The 23993-nt window shown below is 41.5% G+C and overlaps 1 protein-coding gene across 2 annotated transcripts in view; it reads right to left on the minus strand.

Annotated features, from left to right (window-relative positions):
- The window catches only part of SLC12A6 (solute carrier family 12 member 6), an 82464-nt gene that overhangs the window by 55435 nt on the left and 3036 nt on the right, over window positions 1-23993 (minus strand). For both annotated transcript variants that reach the window (XM_067469795.1, XM_067469794.1), the window contains exon 2: window positions 21632-22791. In XM_067469795.1, the coding sequence (XP_067325896.1) occupies window positions 21632-21878 (247 nt within the window). In that variant the 5' untranslated portion in view covers window positions 21879-22791. The remainder of the gene's footprint in view (window positions 1-21631; window positions 22792-23993) is intronic.

Here is a 23993-nt window from a genome sequence, read left to right on the forward strand (position 1 = left end):
CAGGAAACAAAGAACGGCAAGCGCTGGTGGATCAGGTGACAGGCAACCCCCAGGGAATGGGAGGGATAGGGTGTGTGCTTGTGCAGAAAGTAAGGGAGGCACGCCTCCGCCGGGTGTGTATGGGAGAGAAAGGGAGCGTGTGTCCAAGTGTACGCATGCCAGCAAGCGTATTTACTTCCCTGGCGCTAAGAGGATTATCTCCTCTGTGTGTGCCTTCGGTTCATCAGGACAGCAAGGAGGGAAGCGGGCAGCCACACAACACTGATTTTCAGGCATTCTTCATCTGAAGCCATTGAGTAACCTGTTGTCATTTGGAGGTGAAAGGCAGCCTTGCAACAACAGCTCTCTATCTACGCAGAATGGGAAGTTATAAAGCTAGGAGGAGCTTTCCAGACCATGCACCTGGAGGCAGGAAGCAAGATGTTATTAAAACCTAAATGGTATGAGTAATTAAGAATCAGCGTGCCAAGAATAGAAGCAATGGAGGCGGAGCTGTACGGTCATTGCCGGTGGGACAAGAAATGAGTCCTCAAACAGGCTCAAGGAAAGCAAGAGAAAGAATTCCATCTCCATCACAGAATAGCTCAATCTGAGCAAAATGCGTTTTCTTTAGAGCAGTGGTTCCCAACGTATGGTCCGTGGATCAACAGTGGCCCACAAGAATTAAAATATGGTCTGCGGCCTCACCATTACAATGAGAGTGACTGGTCTTACAAAACCCCACTTCTAGTGCTGAGGCTTATTAAATATGGTTTTCTGTAGGTGAGCAGATGGCAACTACAGGATGGTATTATGTTCTGTATCAGAAACTAGACCTGATGTGGACTATCCAATGCAATTTTCTGAATCAGCACCCCAAATAACCAAACCAAATCTAAAGTTGACCAAAAACAGATTGTAACCTTTTGGTACTAATGTTGGAGAGTGCTCCCTGGTCAAAGTGGTCCTTGGTCATGTAATCGTAATGTAAATATATGATATGCAGGATGTATTTTCATTCACTGGACCAAATTTGGCACGAATATCCGATATGCCCAAATTTGAATACTGGTGGGGTTGGGGGGGGGGGGGAGGGGATATTGATTTTGTCATTTGTGAGTTGTAGTTGCTGGGATTTATAGTTCACCTACAATCAAAGAGCATTCTGAACTCCATCAACATACCAAACTTTGGAATTGTACCAAACCTGGCACACAGAACTCCCATGGCCAACAGAAAATATTGGAAGGGTTTGGTCAGTTTTGGAGTTGTAGTTCACCTATATCCAGACAGCACCGTGGACTCAAACAATGATTGATCTGGATCACACTTAGTACGAATATGCCCAAATGTGACTACTGGTGGAGTTTGGGGGAAATAGACCTTGACATTTGGGAGTTGTAGTTGCTGGGATTTATAGTTCACCTACAATAAAAGAGCACTGTGAACCCCACCAACAACAGAATTGGGTCAAACTTCCCACACACACAGAACCTCCATGCCTTGAAGGGACTCACTGACATCGCATGCTCCCTCCAGCCTTGCAAGCTCTCCCTCACCCACACATGTGCACCATGCCGCCATGCACTGAACACACCTGCTCTCCCACTTGGGAGTCTCAGAAACCGCCCTCCCCCTTAGCTGAGAGGCCGGCTGAGAGGCTGGCCAGTCACAGCAGAGGAGGGCTTTTGGTGGGACAGATTAGCTGTCTATTTCCAAAAAGGAAGAGAAGGACAAACAGAGAGATCTTCAGCCTTCTCTGCCAAAGGGGTTTCTAAGACCATCAGAAATATATGTTTTCTGATGGTCTTTGGTGACCCCTCTGACACCCTTTTATGGCTCCCCAGGGGCCCCGACCCCCAGTTTGAGAAACGCTAGTGTAAAACCATAAATTAACCAGCAAATGCAAATGGAAACTTGGTGATAATTTCCCAAATCTACCTGGCTTCCGAAGGGCCATTTTCAAGTTGAGTTGAAATCAAGAGAGGGAAAAGCCTTCAAGAAATAACAGGGCTGTTGGGAAAACAAAGTACTAGAATGTGGACAGGACTTCCCAGCATTTATTCCTGGTTCTGAAATGAACAAAAAGGCTAGCTGGCAGAGTAGGAGCTTCTACTCCATATTCAAGAAGGGCAGAGGAAATTGTTACTTAGAACTCAGGAAGAAGAAAAGGCTGGAACGTTGGTACTTCTGGATATGACCACTAGTTTTGGTCAAAGCAGAAATATGGGGTCCGAGGAGAAAGGAGAAAGAGAACAGAATAGGTGACTTTGTCTGAGAGTGGCCCCATCTTTCTGTTTGTCAAGCTAATGATGTTTCTTCCCATGTACTTTTGTCAAGATCTGTGTCTTCAATAAAGGATCTCTCTTGAATCCACAGAACATATATTTTATCAGATCTGGACCTCCCTGCTCTGTGTTCTTTATGTTCACTCAAATACTGACATCGCTTCTGTGTCTTTGTACAACCTTTGGTACTCCAAATACCTGTTTATTAAAAGCAGCATCAGTCTAGTGGGTCAGAAGAGTATTGGCCATAAGCCAAATCTAGAAAGCTCCAGTTGTTCCAGTTCTGCTTCCAAGCAATCTCTCCCGTGCTATTTATCCCCTCAAGATTAGGCCCAATGCCATAAGCAACTTAAAAAGCAGCTAAACTGGGAGCCTGAGACTGCTGCACACTCAGCCTAACACAAGACCTACATGCAGGATTTAAGAGAGTGGCACCAACAACGATCACACATGGCTCCCTTTGATGGATCAAGACAGGCACACTCTGAAAGCAAGCTCTGGCAAAAAAATGCTGAGGCACAGTCTGGAAAGATGCCATCCATTGGAGAGGGTGGGGGACGGGAATAGAGTATAACCTTCATTCATGTCTGCGACCTTTCTCCCTGTTTATTGTACAGCTACCGATCAATGAGATCTGGCAGTGGAGAACTACTGTACCAGGAGAGCTTCCCAATCTGGCTGCTGAACATGCTGCTTCATCATGATTTAAAACTTGCATTGAACGGGCAATATTTCAAATTTAATTAGTCATAATTAGAAACCAAGTAAATGTAAACGTGAAAACCAGAATTTGATTTTCACTGCCCCCAGTTATGGCGTAATGTAAAATAAGCCACGTGTAGTTCACGTTTGATCAACCCACACACTGTCTTGCCAGGGAAAGAAAATATGCCACACAGATGAACAGTAAAGAACATGGAGTTTATTCTTCTTAGTTTGGAACAACACATGTACAATATGATCAGGTTGTTGTCGGTTTTTTTGGGCTATATGGCCATGTTCTAGAAGCATTCTCTCCTGACGTTTCGCCTGCATCTATGGCAAGCGTCCTGAGGTAGTGAGGTCTGTTGGAACTAGGAAAATGGGTTTATATATCTGTGGAAAGACCAGGGTGGGACAAAGAATGGAATGGACAATGTGGAATGAATTTATGGATTCTGAACTGGCGAACATTGAGCATGAGATTGGTTTTATTGAATGTGATATATAATTGATTGTTTTTAACTCTTATAACTGTTTTAATTGCTGTTTATATATGTTTATCTGTATTATTGTGTAGGCATCGAATTGTGCCTTTTGTAAGCCGCCCTGAGTCCCCCCTTGGGGGTTGAGAAGGGCGGGGTAGAAATACGTGAAATAAAAAATAATAAAAATAAAGGACTCTTGTCTGCTGAAGCTAGGTGTGAATGTTTCAACTGACCACCTTGATTAGCATTTCATAGCTTGGAAGTGCCTGGAGCAATCTTTTGTTGAGAGGTGATTAGATGTCCCTGATTGTTTTCCCTCTGCTGTTTTGCTGTTTTAATTTTAGAGTTTTTTTAATACTGGTAGCCAGATTTTGTTCATTTTCATGGTTTCCTGGTATCAACTCACTAAATGTCCTTTCTGAGAGATTCTCTCTGCTCTTCTCTTCTTTTTCTGCACCTGCATAGCTTGAGCCTGAAAATGCAACAGTATCCAAAAGTTCCAGGCTCAGCCATCACTCTGTGCATTGCCCAACCAATCAGATTCATGCATCTTATTTTGCAGTTGACACACACACTCTCTTATTGTTTGCATTCTCCAACACAACTGACCTAAACACAAACTGAGTACCATTTTGCCAAAATATTTGAGACAATAAATGTTTCGTCTTCCTGTTTTCTTTAATACAGTCCCTTTTCGGAATGGTGTGTCATGCCTCATTCTTTACTTGTGTCATGTATGACAAATGAGGGTGGAGAGTGAATGAGAATCTGTGAAATGCCAGGAATCCAAGCATTTATTTATTTAGAACATTTATATCTCATCCTATTCTCAACCTCCAAATAGGGACTCAGGGCGGCTACCAGCAGACAACAATTCAATGCCTATAGTGCAGCGCTAAACACAAATCCACACCTCTCACCTTTTCACAGATCCTCAGCCTATGCTTTTGCCATCAGCAACCTGCTTCCGCCTTTGAGATGGCAGATGCAGAACTCTTGCTTGTTTGTTATTTAGGAGTCTTGAGAGACAAATGAGAAGTGGCACAGCCACTGCATTTAAGGTTGAAGACAGTGGCTGGTGGCAAAAAGAAAGGACTGAGGAACTGAGAGATGAATGAGCAGGAACACCGCAGCCACAGCATTTAAGACGGATGGTGGCAAAAAGTTTGTTTTTGGAGGGTTCTGAAGTTTGGATTTCCAGCTAAGGGAGACTTAAGCTGCAACATGTTATTATTGTTATTATTATTTAACTAGCAACATCTGTGTGTAAAGGGTTATACTAAAGACTTTACACTCAATGTGGGATTTGAGTAAAGGGTATTAAGCAACTAGAATAAAAGAGTGGGTTGCTGTGAGTTTTCAGGGCTGTATGGCCATGTTCCAGAAGCATTCTCTCCTGATGTTTCATCTGCATCTATGGCAGGCATCCTCAGAGATTGTGAGGTCTGTTGGAAACTAGGCACCTATGGGGTGTCCAGGGTAGGAGAGAAAACTCTTGTCTATTGGAGGCAAGTGTGAATGTTGCAGTTGGCCACCTTGATTCGACAACACTAAAATCAAAACAGTAAATAAAGTACAACAGTCATAAAGAGAATTCCAGACAAGAAACAATTGGGGCCAGGTAATCACCTCCCAACAAAGGATTCCCCCAGGCAACAGGCAGCCAGACCTTGAAGCTGCAAGGCCATTAAATGCTAATCAAGGTGGCCAGTTGCAACATTCACACCTGCCACAAACAGACAAGAGTTCTTTTCCCCACCCTGCCATTCCACAGATATAGAGACCCCACTTGCTTAGTTCCCAACAGACCTTACAACTCTGAGGATGCATAGATGCAGGCGAAACGTAGGGAGAGAATGCATGGCCATACAGCCCGTAAAACTCACAGAAATCCAGTGATTCCGACCATGAAAGCCTTTGACAATACATAGAATAAAGTACTTCACACAGATGTTTTGAGAAATAGTTCCAGCCATATGGTAGGTAATGAGTTTTTTTGTGTGCAAATCTATTTTTATTACTAGATCAGGAAAGCGATAAGAATGACCTGGAATGGCCTTTCAAGCTGGCATCTCCCCCAAACAAAGTTTTACAATGAAATTAGAATAGAATATAATAAATTAACACAATGTAAATCATTTTCATCAATGAGTTTGCAAAATATTCATGTGGGAGGGTCAGTGTGTTTTGACAAAACTACTACAGATGAAAGCTCATAGAAATCTCCAGTTAAAGAACAAATGGAAATTTCACCAAATCTTTCACCAAATACTTCTTCTAGGAGGGAGAGGAGTATCTAAATACCTTACAAAAGGTATTGGATAGTTGCGTCAAGGACTAATAACGAACCAATTTTATCATTTTTTAATCATGTCAGAAGCAACTTGAGAAACTGCAAGTCGCTTCTGGTGTGAGGGAATTGGCTTTCTGCAGAGATGTTGCCCAGAGGACGCCCGGATGTGTTACCATCCTGTGGGAAGCTTATCTCACGTCCCTGCATGAGAAGCTGGAGCTGACAGACCGGAGTTCACCCCATCTTGCAAATTCGAACTGCCAACTTCTGGTCAGCAGTTCAGCCAGCATCCATTGTGCCACTGCGGCTCTATTTTATCCGTTATGGTTGATATAAGTCTTGAATGTTCTGTTAACATGCATTTGGTTGTGCCAAATGTCAGTGGAGAACCCCTTCCATCACTATCAGGTTATATTCCCTCATCTTATAAAATTAACAGAGAATTCAGCGGAAAGGAAGGAAAATACTAGCCCTCAAGAAAGCAAAAAAAGTCATGTAGTGAAATTATTTGAACGCACTGGCTCCCTAATTGTATTTCACTCTGAATGATGTAATCTTCATGAAATTGCAGGATTCCTGCAACTCAACGGCTTGCTCTTCAGACTCTTCATTTGGAAATCACTGCATACACTCAACTGCAATGTGATTGAATCCTCATCTGCTGTTCTGTTCCTCGCTGTTCCAGTTTTCCTGCATTGATCTCTGTCCCAGCTCTATAAGCATGGGCCTAAGCTTATGCCCTGGAGTGGAGAGGAAAGGAGACAGAGGTCAGCACTGTCACATGCTGAGGGAGCCTATATAATACGGGTCGCAGTAAATCTTGCCACTGCACGGGTTTTAATTAGATCAGTAGCCCTTTGGCCTCAACCAGTTAGACATGAATCATTGGCGAGACAAAGAATCTCTTCTAAGTGGGACAGGGGTGTTTTAGTCACAGCAAGAAAATTATTCCCACTAATACCAATATCATGCTTTAATTTATATTCATTTTCGTTTCTATAGCAAGGAAACGTATGCGTGACAACATGACTACCATTTCTCACTGCTTTAATGAATTATTGTTTTGCAAATTTCTGTTTTTATTTCAAACAATATTATTACAATTTTTCCTATACTTAAAACTTACTGTCTATCTATCTATCTATCTGTCTATCTGTCTATCTATCTATCTATCTATCTATCTATCTATACACAAACAGCCTCCTGCCTCCATAAACAACTTTAACTCATAGGGCTGAAGAGCCACCCTCCCTCAAAAGGACACCCTTCCTCAAAAGGACATTGCAGTTTATAGCGGGCCCCATGAACATGCAGCCCAACCCCTGCTATTGTCCTCCTCAAACACCATACTGCCCGCCACCCAAGGAATGCTTTCATTCGGGGACAATTTCATAGAATCATAGAATCAAAGAGATGGAAGACACCTCATGGGCCATCCAGTCCAACCCCCCAACATTTCATCCTAGATGTTCTGTTTTTCCTCCAGAATGGACATCTCAGGGTTCCTTATTCTTTCCATTGCTGTGGAATTTGCACAACCCAGCCCACTGCCTCTCCCTTAACTTTTCCCTACCCTTTCCTTGATCACCAACTGAACAAGAGGTTTGGGGAGAATTCACCATGATTTACAGGAGTTGTAGTTGACCTACATCCAGAGAGCACTGTGAACCCAACTAACGATGGATCTGGACCAACTTGCCATGGGTGAAGGGACTTGCAGTACCTTCACTCACTTCCTGAGACCACTGCACCCCCCACAGATGACGGATGTGGACCAAACTTGGCACAGAGTTCCCCCATGACCATAAATGGTTTGGGGAAAGATGGACCACGGAAGATATGATTTGCAATGCACATTACCTTACACCCCAAAACAAGCCATGCCTTTTTCAAATAGCCCGAGCATCACCAAGTTCCCAAGCTAATTATAAATAGAATTTGCTTCTCAACAAAATAAAATACTTTTAAAAATTCCACTGTGACAAGAGCCAATTTTCTGATAGAGTGGTCGGAGGTTTGTAAACATTTTCTTTGATTGCTCCAATTGCCGAAACTGAAAACCTATCACATTAATATATCTCTACTTTAAAGCAGGAATGTTGATATGCAAGCTTCTCTCCCCATTGCCTTTTGGATTTATCTGCATATCAGGCTGTAAATCTTTGAGAAGAGCCTCTTGGTATGTTTTCAGATGCAGAATTTGTTGAAACTGGAAACTGACTTTCATCCGTTCTGTCAAAAAGGCAACTCAACAAGACTCACATCAAAGCTAGCTAGTCTTCAAAGGGGCTGCCCTGACTTCTTCCTTTTTATAAAATACTAGCCATCCCCTGCCATGCGTTGCTGTGGCCCAGTCTGTGTATATATGTTTTGTGTGTATGTATATGTGTGTGTGTGTGTGTGTGTGTATGTGTATGTATCTATCTGTCTGTCTGTCTATCTATCTATCTATCTATCTATCTATTTGTTTATATGTGTATTTTTGTATATATGTGGTTTTGCGCATGCGTTGTATTATTTTTTTTGTTTTTTGGGTGGGGTTGCTTTTTAAGTCTCTTCTGCTGTGTTTTTCAGTTTTTTTATGAGTGACTAGCTGTGCCCTGCCACGCGTTGCTGTGGCCTATAGTAAAACTTATCAAAGTTGAGGTAGATATCTGGACTATTATGAAAGAGAGGTCCCTACCTATTCCTTCCCCCTTTTCCTCCCCCTTTCTCTCCTTTCTTCCTTCTCTACCTCTTTCTTTCTTTCCTTCTTTCACTACTTGGTTTCATCCTTCTCTCTTTCCTTCATTCCCTCCCCCTTTCTTCCTTTGCCTTTCTTCCCTCCCTGTTTGTTTCCTTCTTTCACTTTTTATTTCCTTTTATTTCACCACCATCATAACAATAATAATGCAATGCATTGGCTCCGGGACCTGACACCTCTCCCATCATTCCCTCTAAAAGGGTCTCATAGGAAGAATAGCATCATAATAATCATAGAAATAACAACCTTTACCCGCCACGTGTTGCTGTGGCCAATCTTCCCTCTTTCTCTCCTTCTTTCCCTCCTTCCTTCCTTCCTTCCTTCCTTCCTTCCCATCTTTCCTTCTCCTCTTCTTTCTCTATCTCTTTCCTTCCTTTCCCCTTTTTCTTTCTCTTCTGCTGTCTCTCTTTTCTTTCCTTCCATCTTTCCTTTTCTTTCCTTTTCTTCTTCCTCTAACTTTCCTTCCTTCCCCCTTTTTCTTTACCTCCCTTTCTCTTTCTTCCTTCTTTCCTTCCTTCCTGTCTTTCCTAGATTTTGACAGGGCGGGAAGGGGCGGGGTGGGGTTTGGAGGTGGCATGAAGTAAAAGGAGGTAAGATTGGGGCAGGGGAGTGATGGAACGTGGGGTTGCGTGTGTGTGTGCGGCAGCGGGGGGAGTGATGGAGCGTGGGGTTGCGTGTGTGTGTGCGGCGGCGGGGGGAGTGATGGAACGTGGGGTTGCGTGTGTGTGTGCGGCAGCGGGGGGAGTGATGGAGCGTGGGGTTGCGTGTGTGTGTGCGGCGGTGGGGGAAGTGGGGTTGCATGTGTGTGTGCGGCGGCGGGGGGAGTGGGGTTGCGTGTGTGTGCGGCGGTGGGGGGAGTGATGGAGCGTGGGGTTGCGTGTGTGTGTGTGGCGGCGGGGTGTGTGTGTGCGGAAAGCGGCGCGGCGGGGCTTGGAGTGGGCATGGTTTCCGCAGAGGGAACGTTGGCCGGAAGGCCATGTGAGCGCGCCAGGGAACTTGCGGCTGGGCGCCAATGCGCATGCTCAGTTGTTTTGCCGTTTTGTGAGTGTGTTGTTGTGTTGTTTTTCATTTTGAGTAGATATGTTTGTACCTTGTGGGTTGTGTTATGGGCACGGGGATTTTAGTTAAGTTTCGTTGGGGTTTTTTTGAGTTTTGTTCTTTTGCCGTTTTGTGAGTGTGTTGATGTGTTGTTTTTCATTTTGAGTAGATATGTTTGTACCTTGTGGGTTGTGTTATGGGCATGGGAATTTTGGTTAAGTTTCGTTGGGGGATTTTTGAGTTTTGTTGTTTTGCCGTTTTGTGAGTGTGTTGTTGTGTTGTTTTTCATTTTGAGTAGATATGTTTGTACCTTGTGGGTTGTGTTATGGGCACGGGGATTTTGGTTAAGCTTCGTTGGGTTTTTTTGAGTTTTGTTGTTTTGCCGTTTTGTGAGTGTGTTGTTGTGTTGTTTTTCATTTTGAGTAGATATGTTTGTACCTTGTGGGTTGTGTTATGGGCATGGGAATTTTGGTTAAGTTTCGTTGGGGGGTTTTTGAGTTTTGTTTCCTCGATGGATGCCCCTAACAAATTTATATATATAGATTGTCACTCATTGGCCTGATAGGTGTATTGTGTCCAAATTCGGTGTCAATTCAGCCAGTGGTTTTTGAGTTATGTTAATCCCACAAACAAACATTACATTTTTATTTATATAGATGATTTTGAAAAATGAATACAAATACAAGCACAAACAGGTATACTGCTAAAACACAACTAAGATGTAGGCAAAACGATAGACGAGAATGTTTCTGGAACATTGCCATATAGCCTGGAAAACTCACAATAACAATTCATAGTATTAAAAAACGCTAGTAAAGGATGAAGCATCCATCTTTCCCGACAGCTAGTTAAACCTCTTGTCTGGATTAGAATTTGCGTATTTTTCTAGATGCAATGCACAGGAAGAGCAAATCTACCCACAACATTTGTACAACAGGCACCGCTAAGGAGTCTTGTACACCCCACAAACTCATGACAGGAACTGGAGGCTGAAGGACACATCTGAGAAACAAAAGAGAAGCTTTTCGCCTCTCAGGGATGTGAACTGAGCGTAGGCAAGGACAGCAAAAGAGCTTCTTGTTCCAAGATCAAAAGGGTAAACAAAAAAAAAAAGAGGTGGGGGAATAAAATCAGATTGCTATCTGAAATAAACAAAGAAACAGAGGAAATGCAGTAGACCAGATGCTACTGTCTATGTGGTCTTGCTCAGGCCATTTAATACGTGAGCCAAGAAATTAAGTAGAATCCTGAGGTTTTCAGCTTTCATAATATTAAAGCATGTTACCCGCACTTCTGTGAAGCACATTGGGGCATGTGCCTCCCCAATAATGGGCCTCACCATTGATTCCCAAGATCTCTCTCTGCTGAGGAAACTAATGTTTCCTATGTGGAAGCACAATAGGGATAGCAACAATATCACTATTGTTGACAGGCTACAATGTGTCCAGAGTGTTGGAGCTCTGCCTGTGATTGTGTTCCAGGATCAGGGTGTTTTGGATGTGGGGAGTGATACCAATGGGTTTCAAGAAGCAATGGTTTGGTCAGTGAATTTCTGGATATTTTTGAGCTGTGGTGGGTTAAATATATGGATGGAGAGCCCATGAATACAGAGGGCCAACTATATGGAAGCACAAAGACAGTGAATAATGCACACCACTATAATGTCAGTGTGGAACAGCTTTACAAATAACTGAGAATATGCATTTTTGTTCACATGTATAGGGAAGTAAATATAAAGCAGCTAATGAGCTTTATATACATGTTTGCAAACCTGAATTTGCTGGAAACAGATGCCTTCAAGTTCTGCAAACCAAATATCTTTGCTTTTTGTATGGCGTCCCCTTGCTGTGGGTGTACAGCCAAGCAAAATCTGCACATGTAAGGACATCTCTGGAGCTATTTATATAGGAAATAAACAACAGCATCAACCTGAAAGTGTCAATGTGGTCTGACGTTTTTGAACTGAGATATGCAAAGGGGTAGGCAAAGAACCGTGGCACATATTCTCCTGCTTCCATAGAAACTGGCTTCCTTCTGTCCCCATGCTCATTTCTGTCTTGAAAAACCATAACCTCACTGGTCACCTATATTTTTCGTACAAGAACAAAGCAATACAGCTCAGTTTATCACTGAAATAGGAAGACATCATCTCCCAGGAGATAAACCAGATGAGGCAGTTGGGACACAGAGTCCCTGAGGCATTGGAAGGGTGGCCGGCTGCAGAGTTTATTTTTCTTGATATCTGTGTATCTGGAGATAGAAAATTGTGATGAGGTAGGTAGACAGGCTTGCAGGCTTTATCAAACAACTGTAAAGGGGCTGGGATGACAAAAACAAGTTGTTCAACTACTAGAGGACGGTGACAAAAAATTACAGGTGAAAAATCGAACAGTGAATGGGAAACACGATTCTTATCAAATGGCCTGGGTTTACAGTGTGGGCATAACTTCAATATTATCTGCAAGGCATGTAAATGACTGGTGTAAGGCAATGTATAGAAATGGGAATTTGTGTAGGTGTGTACTTGGGGAAAATAGAGCAAATGGAAGAAAATGTTGCTTAGATACAACATCTAGCAGAAGAAGGTAACATACTATTTCTTACAGCTGAAAGATTAGACTACCGTTTCTCAACCCGGGGGCTCCAATATATGGGATACTGCCAAAAAGAAAAGTAAGTGTTACAGGCTACATAAAGTACTTGAAAACCACTCTGTATTCTTTGCCTAAGAAAAGCCTATGAAATTCATGGGCACATATATTCACAGGCAACCAACGACATAAATATGGTATTTCATATAGGAACAAAGAGGAAGAGCAACTGCTGCAAAGTTTGCCGAAGAAGCCACAACAGCAGCAATTACACAACACTCCTAAAATTAGAGGACATAACCTGAAAAGGTATTTAAAAGGGACTGGCATGATCAAGAGTCTGGGAGCAACTCCCATATGAAGAAAGGTTAAACTATTTGGGGCAAATGGAAAGGTACCAGATAAGGGAGACATAAAATTAAGCAGAATTTTAGAAAGTATATAAGATTTACCCCTTGCACAGCACTAAAACCTAGGATCATTCAATGACGCTAAATGACAAAGGGTTTAGGGTAGAAAACAGCAGTACTTCTTCACACAGCTTGTCATTAAGTCATAATATTCACTAACCCAAGATACTGTACACCAACCAACTCAAATGGTTTCAGCTAATTCATGTTTAGCCTAATTCATGAAAAGCCAGGTTGTGAGATGATAGTAATGACAGCTCCATAACCTCCAGTATTAGAGGCTTCATATATATATATATATATATATATATATATATATATACACACACACACACACATACATACATACACACAAACACACACACACATATATATACACACACACATACACACACAGGATGCCTCTAAACAACAGTTAATAGGGAATAGAGCAGGAAGGTGCTGGAGATAGTATGAAGTGTATGTCTTATTTGATTTGTAGTTTCCTTAGTTCTATATACTTGAGGCAGTGGGAGGGGCTGCAGATCATGTGACTGTTTAGAATGCAGTTTTCAACAGGATGACAGTTGAACCTTGAGTCAGATTGAGTAGAGAAGTCTGTTTTTCAGTCAGATGTTAGTGTAGGAAGTTAGAAAACCTGTTGATGCTTGAATTCTTTGAAAGTAGACTCTTATGAAATAGAACTGTATAGAGCAGTAGTTCTCAACCTGTGGGTCGCTAGTTGTTTTGGCCTTCAACTCACAGAAATCCTAACAGCTGTAAACTGGCTGGGATTTCTGGGAGTTGTAGGCCAAAACACCTGGGGACACACAGGTTGAGAACCACTGGTATAGAGCAATATAGTTTTTGAAGAGACTGTAAAGACAATAAGTTAAAACTGAAATGTTTTAAAGTTTAACCTGACAAGAACTGTGCCTGTATCTTTAAATGCATGAAGTTATGAGTAAACAAACATGTTATTTTCTGAAAGCATCAAATAGAAACAAGATATCTACATGCCCAATACATTACCCAATAAACTATAGGAACACTTCCATAACTCTACTACCCACTAAGTTATGATCCTAACAGGTCATAATTCCTAATAGGTTATGATCCTAACAGGTCATAATCCATTATCCCAATAGAAGGTATGTCCACATATATTTTCCTTGTAGGTATCTAGTTGGCAATTCTGTAGAGAGCATGTAGGACTGGTTGAGTAGTTGATCTGATTCAGCATGGCTATTCTTATGCCATTATGTCATTACGGTCTATTACACAGAAAAAAAGGAAGAGGAACAGCAACAGGCTCACCAGTTACAAGGCTCGCAAAAGATATTAGATGACTCAAATGAACAAATAATGGAGCTTAATTTTATTTAGTTGTTCTTGTACAATCTGTGACAGCTCACTAATTTTATATTAAGACATGTCCTGTTCCTAATGCTAGCATTACACAAATGGTATGAAGAATACCAAGTGTATGGTACATCATAATAGAATCCTACATTGATTTAGTGCTGTTCCTTTGGCCTAGCTTAGAACAGCTGCCTAATTCACTCAGCTATGGATGATAGTCTAACAAAACATATAACTCAGTGGTTCTCAACCTGTGGGACCCCAGATGTTTTGGCCTTCAACTCCCAGAAATCCTAACAGCTGCTAAACTGGCTGGGATTTCTGGGAGTTGTAAGCCAAAACATCTGGGGACCCACAGGTTAAGAACCACTGATATACCTGTACGTTCACATGTACATTAAAGACAAATCCTATGAGACTTCAGGAGATATCTGGCAGATTTGTATGTAGGACTGCAACCATGGTGGTCAGCTATTGTTGGCTGGAATTTCAGTGAAAGTGCTGCGGTCAAATTCCTGTCCTTTGTCAGTATTTCTATCATGCAGCCTGTCTGGGCAAAGGAAAGAGGGAGATAAGCTTCATTAGAACAGAACAACTACTAATCATTGGGTATAGTTAATATAGAAGGCCCACTGGAGACTAAGCATCACTGGCTCTATTGTCATCCGTGACACTCTTTCAGATAATAATAATAATAATAATAATAATAATAATAATAATATTTATGATGCCAGCAGTGTATCATAAGATACACTGCTGGCATCATAAACTGATGCAGGAAGAACTGGATAATTTGGACAGAAAAACAAGAAAACTCATGACCATTCATAATTCACTACATCCTCGCAGTGATGTTGACCAGCTTTATCTGCCTAGAAAGTCTGGTGGGAGAGGACTTTTACAAGTAAAACAAGCAGTTGAAGAAGAAAAACACACCCTGGCAGAATATGTCAAGGAAAGCCAAGAACCTGCTTTAATTGAAGTCAATAATTGGAAACTTCTCAAAGCACAGCAGACAAAGAACCAGTACAAGAAAACTGCACTACAAACCAGAGCTGACAGCTGGCACAACAAAGCATTGCATGGGCAGTTCCTTGACAAATTTGAAGGAAAAGTTGATAAGGAGAAAACCTGGTTATGGCTCACGAATGGAACCCTGAAGGAGACAGATGGCCTGATTGTTGCAGCCCAGGAGCAAGCCATCAAGACAAATGCAATTAAGGCCAGGATTGAAAAATCAGCTGATGACCCAAAATGCAGACTGTGCAAGGAAGCCGATGAAACCATGGATCATATCCTCAGCTGTTGCAAGAAAATTGCACAGGTGGACTACAAACAAAGGCACAATTCTGTGGCCCAAATGATTCACTGGAACTTATGTCACAAGTACCACTTGCCAGCAGTAAAGAATTGGTGGGATCATAAACCTGCAAAGGTAGTGGAAAATGAACACGCAAAAATACTGTGGGACTTTCGAATCCAGACTGAAAAAATTTTGGAACACAATACACCAGAAGTCACAATTGCGGAAAAGAAAAAGGTTTGGCTTATTGATGTCACCATACTAGGTGACAGTCACATTGAGGAAAAACAACACGAAAAACTCAGCTGTTATCAGGACCTCAAAATCGAACTGCAAAGACTCTGGCATAAACCAGTACAGGTGGTCCCAGTGGTCATTGGTACACTGGGCGCCATGCCAAAAGCTCTCAGGCGGCATTTGGAAACAATAAATATTGACAAAATCATGATCTGTCAACTGCATAAGGCTACCTTATTTGGATCTGCGCACATCATTCGAAAATACATCACACAGTATGTATTGGAAGATGCTTGGAAGTGTTTGACTTGTGATTCTGTGATACGAAATCCAGCATATAGATCCCATTTGCTGTGACATGCTGTGTTTTTGTGTCAGTAAAAATAATAATAATACAGTGTTGCCCTTGGCCATCTTGCCCTTGGTCGGCCCCTCTTTCTTTTTCCTAGCAACGTTGTTTACTCCAAGCTTTCCAGTCTTCTCCTTTTTGTAAGCTTACCCAAGAGTTCATGGGACTTCAGAAACAGCCTTTTAATTGCCCTCTCATCTCCACTTACATTCACAGTAAAGCAAAGCACTGCTTCACTATCTAGTACAACAGTTGTGGACAAGTCTACATAGGGACCACCAAACACAGCATTGCCCAAACACGAATAAATGAACATAAAAGGCACTGCAGACTAACTCAACCAGAGAAGTCAGTCATAACAGAGCACCTGATGAACCAACCTGGACACAGCATATTATTGGAAAACACAGAAATGCTGGACCACTCTAACAACCACCATGTCAGACTACACAGAGAAGCCATTGAAATCCACAAGCATGTGGAGAATTTCAACAGAAAGGAGGAAACCATGAAAATAAACAAGAGTTGGCTACCAGTATTTTAAAAACCTCTAAAATCGGGATAGTAAGCAAAGTGCAACATTCAAAAAACAGGGGAATTCCAGAGAGGAAACTATCAGGGCCAGCTAGCACCTCCCAACAAAGGATTTCCCCAGGCAGGAATCAGCCAGGCTTTGAAGCTGCAAGGCCATTCATTGCTAATCAAGGTAGCCAATTGCAACATTCATACTTGACTCAAACAGACAAGAGTTCTTTCTCCCACCCTGGACAATCCACAGATATATGCACCTCACTTGCCTAATTTCCAACAGACCTCACATCTTCTGAGGATGCCTGCCATAGATGTGGGTGAAACGTCAGGAGAGAATGCTTCTGGAAATGGCCATACAGCCCAGAAAACTCACAGCAACCCAGTGATTCTGGCCATGAAAGCCTTTGACAACATTGGTTTTTTTATATCTATAATTTTTTTTAAGACCTGTTTGCACTGTCCCACAAACAACACAATCCAAGGATGCATATGGATGCAAGTCATCACTCAGTGTGCTTCCTTGGGTGTCTGTCAAAAAGCAAAAAAAAAAAAAAAAAAAAAAGCAAATGCGTACAAAGTAACTATCACAAGATGCTTAGTGGTCTGCAGTTTGACTGACATTTTAAAAAACTGTTGAAGATTCAATGTTGCCTTTCATAAGCCTTACAATAGATGATGCGGCTTTGAGTCAATGGTGATTGAGCAAAGCTCAGCCTGACCTTAGATGTTCTGCAATGCTTTTAAAAAGCATTAGAAAAGGGAATCAACAAGATTCAGGGAACTGAAATTCTCTCAAGTCATTTCCCATCAGTCTTGCTCAGCATTTCTTGGAACGAAGGGGGAAAAAAACTGGACTAATCAGCAATGTCAATAACCCTAAAAAATATACCATAGCACACAAAAAAGCCCACCCCACCACCTCTGCCTATGTTTTAGAAACAGAGGCCCCTTCTACACTGCCGTATAATTATCAAAGTAGATAATTCAAATTACCATATATACTCAAGTATAAGGCAAGTTTTTCAGCCTTTTTTTAAGGCTGAAAAAGCCCCCCTTGGCTTATACTCAAGTCGAAGTTATTTATTATTTTATTCTGTCATTGTTGTTGTTGTTGTTGTTGTTGTTGTTGTTATATTTAATATTTTACTCTATTTATTATTATTATTACATTTAAATTATTTTACTATATTATTTTATTACATTTATTATTTTATTCTATTTATTATTATTATTACATTTATTTACTCTATTTATTATTGTTATTATATTTATTATTTTACTCTATTATTACTGTTATTATTTCATTTCCATTATTTTATTCTATTATTTTTTTTATTACATTTATTATTTTACTCTCTTTATTATTATTGGAAGGATACGTAAGCACATTTACATTGAAGAAGGTTAGAATAATGGTTTAATCAGTTAGACAGTCTTATCTTAAATTAGTTTTACGTCAATATTCAAAAACATTTAACCTACTGATGCCTTAATTAATGTAATTTTATTGGTATCTATTTTTATTTTGAGATTGACCAGTAACTGCTGCATTTCCAGTCCTCGGCTTATACTCGAGTCAATATGTTTTTCCAGTTTTTTGTGGTAAAATAGGTGTCTCAGCTTATATTCGGGTTGGCTTATACTGAAGTATATATGGTATCTGCTTTGAACTAAATTATATGAGCCCACACTGCCATGTAATCTAGTTCAAAGCAGATAATCTGGATTTTGTATGGCGGTGTAGAGGGGGCCAAAGAAGATGAGAGATGCACCTAGAATTTGAAATCAATACATTTAAAAGGTGTAACTTGTTCTCTCTGTGGTAGCTTGAAATCCATTAGTCAAGCCCTTCGCCTAAAAGGAGGACACAAGACAGTCATGATAATTCAAAAAGCTATGTCAGAAAAATCCAGCAATTTCTGAGAACATCTGAAAGTGGTACAAAATGCATGACTGACCCGACACAGACCTAATTCAAAGCTTCTGTCCCCCATAACACAACTTCCTATTTCCCAAGCAACAAGAAAAAAACTTTCAACGTCTCCTCAGCACAAGCAAGAAGAAAACTTCCCCAAAACTTCTAGGCTGTGAATTGTTCAAAGACTACACACCTTAAAGTCCTCTTCTGTGACTAGAAATAAGAGAGCCCCGTGGCACACTTTCTACAGCATGTATTTCATTGGGAGCACAGAGTATTATCCAAAATATCTGCTTTTATGTACAATGCATTAGAATATCTGTAGTTCCAATAAAAGTTCGAGAATAGAGCAATGCTAATCACTATTTTCTACATTTAATTTCCCTTTGACCTGTTTGGCTATGATTCCTGCTCCAAATATATACAGAGATTGGCTGATATCCTGTGTGTGTGCATAGTTCAGCATCCCACTTGGATGCAACAGGCAGCTGTTGCATACAAGTGGGGAAGGATGAGAGGAAGAACGTAGTCCAGGACTTGGAGAAGCAGCTGATCTCATCTTTGTCCCAGGGAGAGAAATGAGGCTGCGTTCTCAAATGGCACTCACCCACCTTCCCCTGGAGGCTCAAAGCATCCAGATATTTACACCTCTGCCAAAACCACCTCCATCTCCCTTAATTCTCCATTAGTATGCAAAAGCCAATTAGGGTCTCTCTCAGGATGTGATGGCTGCCAGGTGGTGGGAAGGTTTGTCATAAATATTAAAAATTAACTGGGTATTTTTTATTACAAAAGTGTGAGTCAAGCACTGAAATAGTAGGTTGAAGCCTGTTAGAGTCTGTGGGCCAAAGCTAGAGTTTTCCTGAGGAGTGTGAGGTAAACCTCTGTGTGAGAGAAGCCTCGTGTGAGAAAGCTCCAGTGTGAAGGCTGCTGCATGTAAAGCTACTAGAATAATAGAATTCCTAGAGTTGGAAGAGACTTCATGGGCCATCCAGTCCAACCCCCTGCCAAGAAGCAGGAATATTGCATTCAAAGCACCCCTAACAGATGGCCATCCAGCCTCTGTTTAAAAGTTTCCAAATAAAGAGCCTCCATCACAATCCTGGGCAGAGAGTACCACTGCTGAACGGCTCTCACAGTCAGAAAATTCTTTCTCATGTTCAGATTGAATCTCCTTTCTTGTAGTTGGAAGCCACTGTTCCGTGTCCTAACTTCCAGCTCTTTAAACCACTCTTCATAGGGCTTGTTCTCCAGACCCTTGATCATTTTAGTTGCCCTCCTCTGGACACATTCCAGCTTGTCAATATCTCAATTATATATATTAACTTATTTGTGTTATGGAAATGTAGTTCTTGTAAATAGTGTAACCATATTGTTTTAGTATAAAAAAAGCCTCCTGTGGAAAAGATAACATTGGTATGTGTTTTTTGTTGTTGTTCTTTTTATCACTTTGGGCTATTGATGCTTGGTCATGCTGCTGCTAATAAGTTACTCTGGTGTACATTTATGAGGACAGTCTTTTGTTAATAAGCCCACTTGCGCAACAAGGTTTTGGATGGAGTGCAAGGGTGAATCAATAGCCCTATACATTCCAACCAAAATGGGCTTACTGTACATACTCATTTATAAGTCTAGACCCCCAAAACCTGGGTCGGCTTATCTACCTGTCAATGTGAACCTTAGCTCTTATCAAGTCGTAATCTCCTTCTCTGAGTAGAGCAGCAAATGGCAAGAGCTTAGTCCATTCTAGAAGAACCTAAAAGAAACCCCAACCTCCTCTATTTTCTCAACTGTGACACTGTATCTGGTTTTATTGAATGTCTGGGTATGGAAATGGTGATGGTGGCCTGGGAAAACTGAGGTGCTTTCTCTTCTCCATGGAATTACTCTTGACTTTTCCACAGGTCATATCTGTTGGAATTCAACCCTACACTGCCCAAGCCTCGTCCTCAATGAGGAGAAGTTAGTCGGTATTACAATAGTCTGAGGGTTTTCCTTCCCCCATGTCTCCTGTATGACAGTTGGAACATATCTAATTTCTTCTCTCCTCTCTGTTTCTGCTCTCATTCTGATTTGGTTGTTTAAAATGGATGCTTTTCTACTGCAGCCTTTTAAAATCTGATTTTTGCCTTCTTACACTTTTAGTATGGCGAGTATGTGTTGTGTGCTTTGAGATCTCTCTCTACTTGTGTGTCAGGAGAGATGTAGTTACTGAGTTTTTCCCTCTTGAAACCTTAGAAGAGATGGGTGTTAGAGTAGCTCAGACCCAGTTCTTGATTATTAAGGAATGCAGTTATTTCTTATTACTGTAAATAAACCTTTTGTGATTTTTTAAGATTGGACTCTGTATGTTTGCCTCCAAAGCTCTGAATTTTTTACAGCCACATCACATGGCACCACATGTTTTGCTCGCTAATTAGCAGAATGCTCAACTTTTGTATCTTGTTTATGTCTTGGATGCTGCATATTTTAGGGTAATTTTCCCTAACAGTATCAAAATTCTTAATTTTGCCCCCAAAACTTGTCCTAGACTTACACATGAGGTCAACTGGTACATGAGCATACACAGCAAGTCTGCAATCACAGGATCACAGAATTATGGAGTTGGAAAAGACCACAAGAGCCACAAAGTGAAGACAGGGGCCAGGAAGACAGCTCCACCTTGTCTCCTGCACTGTGCTAATAATATAATATGATATAAATACATATAATATTGATAATACTATAATGTAATATAATATAATACTAATAATATGATATTATAATTATATATTTTATATTACATGTAATATTACTAATAATCTTACAGTATAATGATATAGTAAAATATAATAATATAGAATACTAACATTGTGCTATGGTAATAATATAATATATTCTATGTATATATATCTTGTAAGCCGTTCTGAGGCCCCTTCGGGGTGAGAAGGCTGGCATATAAATGTCATAAATAAATAAATAGTTCAACCCCCTATTGTGCAGGACTACACAACTAAATCACACCAAGGAGGTGACCATCAACTCTTGTTTAAAGACATCCAAGGAGAGTCAACTGCTCTTTGAGACAGTCTACTTCCATACAGTTCTTACAGTAAACAAGTTATTAATGTTTAGACAGAGCCTCTTTACTTGTAACTTGAATCCAGCCTCTTGTAATTTAAATCTTGTCTTTGAAGCAACAAAAGCAAGATCACTTCCTCTCAATTCAGGATGCCAGCATGAGTAAGTGTGCACATATGTAAAGAAACAAGCCAAATCCCACAGTCCCCAATAGCTCGTGCTGTAATAAATGCTTTCGCTTCTGTTGTTTTTTGTTGGAAGAGCGCAATGTAAGTACCCCTTTTTGAACTTCTACTTTCCAAGCCACTGATAAATTGCCATTCTCCACTAACAATGTTATCTCTTGCACCCAATACAACATACCTTCAGCCGCATCCGTGCGAGGACTGTTTGCCTTTTCGTTTGCTGGCTCGGCTGCTTCAGTGGCCAGTGATGTGGTCGCTCTAGAGAAGTCACTGGCACCTTCGCTGCGGCTTGTTTCAGGGACACTTTCTCTGGAACTGAAGCGGACACGGGAGCTGGAGCGAGAGCTGAGATCCGGGCTGGTGTCAGACAGGCCTGGAATATCATCAATTTTGGTGGGAGTAACCATGAACCGGACCGAAGCCATCTCGGCAGCAGGAACAGATGGGGCAGAAAGAGTATGCCTGCCCTGATAACTCTAACCCGCCGCTGGCTGGAGCGCTAAGTAGTAAGAGGAAGAAGAGCTTTCAAATGGGCAAAGATGCCAACCCTGTTACCAAGTACTCCCTTGAGAGAAAGACTCATGTCTTAGCACTGATTGACGAATCAACTAATACACTGTGGTGTCTAGACAGCAATGATTATCAGGTATATTTTCCAAAAGCATGACCAGAGCTGGTGAGATGGTGAACACTCATGATTTTGTAGGCAAATTTTTCACGGGTGATTAGTCCAAAGATTCCCATTTATCAGGCAGCAGAGGTAAGGTTTTTTTTTCTCTTCCCAAAGGCAGCCTACAGATCCAAGCAAAAAGGCGGTTATAATTGATCTATACTAAATTTCTGTCCTTGATGTTTACCCCAAAGAGGCAAAAACCCTGGTGGAAAGTCCTGCTTGTTAGGTCAAAAATATTTTTGGCACAGCAAAATGCATAGAGGTAATTGCTTCTGAGCGCAAAGATTTTTTTTCCCCCAAAGCGCGCAAAAAGGCTACCGGGTACCTGGTGAAAGTAAGGTCACAATCCACTGTGTTTGCAGAGGGACATGCCAAAAAAGATGGGTGAATTTTCGTTGCAAATACTCCTTACAATCCTGTTGCAGAAAACAATGAAAGGCTTCTTATCTCAAAAGGCGGAGGCTGTGTATCACAGTGTCCCATGCAAGAACAGTAAAAACAGATTCCTTAAGATAGTGCTGTCCCTGTCAACGGATTGAGAATTACTCCACAGGCTCTTCTTGGTGGTGTTTCAAAAGTCCTGGCAGGAGAAGATAACCGTTGGATGAGGCCTAGTGCAGGGAAATCAACAGCCTCTGATAATCGCATGAGGGAATATTAGGATCCTGGAGAAACAAAGCAAAAACACTGTTGTTGTTTGCCTATCACAAGGGTTTTCTTGGCACAAATAGTTCAGAAAGAGTTTGACTTTGCTTTCCTCTGAAGCTGAGAGAGCATGGCTTGCCTAAGGTCACCCAGTAGCTTTCCATGGATGCATCTATAATGTAAAATTAATGCAGACTGACACCACTTTAACTTCTATAGGATCATGGTAGTTGTAGTCAGACAAGGTCTTTAACTTTCACTGCCAAATAGTACCTCATCAAACTATAATTTCCATTATTCCGTAGCATTAAGCCCGTGATGTCAAACTGCATTCATTGTACAGTGCAGATCACGTGTGGGTAAACCCAGGCCCAGGGGATGGATGCGGCCCCTTGGGCTCTTTTCTCAGGTCCTCCTCTCTCTCACCATCCCATCCCATCCTATCCCTCCTTCCATCCATCCATCCATCCTTCCCTTCCACCCCTCCGTCCTTCTCTGCTTCCATCTTTCCTTTGTTCATTCTTTCCTTCCTCCTTCCCTCCCTCCCTTCCCTCCCTTTTTTTCTTCCATCCTTCCCTTCCATCATTTTGTTCTACTTCCTTCCCTCTTTCCTCCCTTCCTCTTTCTCCTTCCTTCCCTTTTGTCATTCTTTACTTCTATCTCTCCTTTATCCTTCCCTTCCTTCCTTCCATTCTTCTCTTCATCCCTTCCTTCTCTTTTTCCTTTCTCTCTTCCTTCTTTCCTTCCTTCCCTTTCACCGCTTCATCCTTCCTTCCCTCTTTCCTCCCTCCTTCCCTCTCTCCCTCTTTCTCCTTCCATCTTTCCTTCGTTCACTCTTTCCTTCCTCCTTACCTCCCTCCCCTCCCTCCCTCTTTTTCCTTCCATCCTTCCCTCCCACCATTTTGTTCTTCTTCCTTCCCTCTTTCCTCCCTTCCTCTCCTTCCTTCCTTCCTTCCTTTTTGTCATTCTTTCCTTCTATCTTTCCTTTATCCTTCCCTTCCTTCCTTCCATTCTCCTCTTCACCCCTTCCTTCTCTTTTTCCTTTCTCTCTTCCTGCTTTCCTTCCTTCCCTTTCACTGTTTCATCCTTCCTTCCCTCTTTCCTCCCTCCTTCCCTCTCTCCCTCTTTCTCCTTCCATCCTTCCCTTCCTCCCTTTCATCCTTCCTTCTTTTCCACCCTTTCGTCCTTCCCTCCCTTTTGTCTTTCTTCCATCCTTCTCTCT

The sequence above is a fragment of the Anolis sagrei genome, chromosome 6 (assembly GCF_037176765.1).
Source record: "Anolis sagrei isolate rAnoSag1 chromosome 6, rAnoSag1.mat, whole genome shotgun sequence".
In the NCBI taxonomy this organism is placed as follows: Eukaryota; Metazoa; Chordata; class Lepidosauria; order Squamata; family Dactyloidae; genus Anolis; species Anolis sagrei.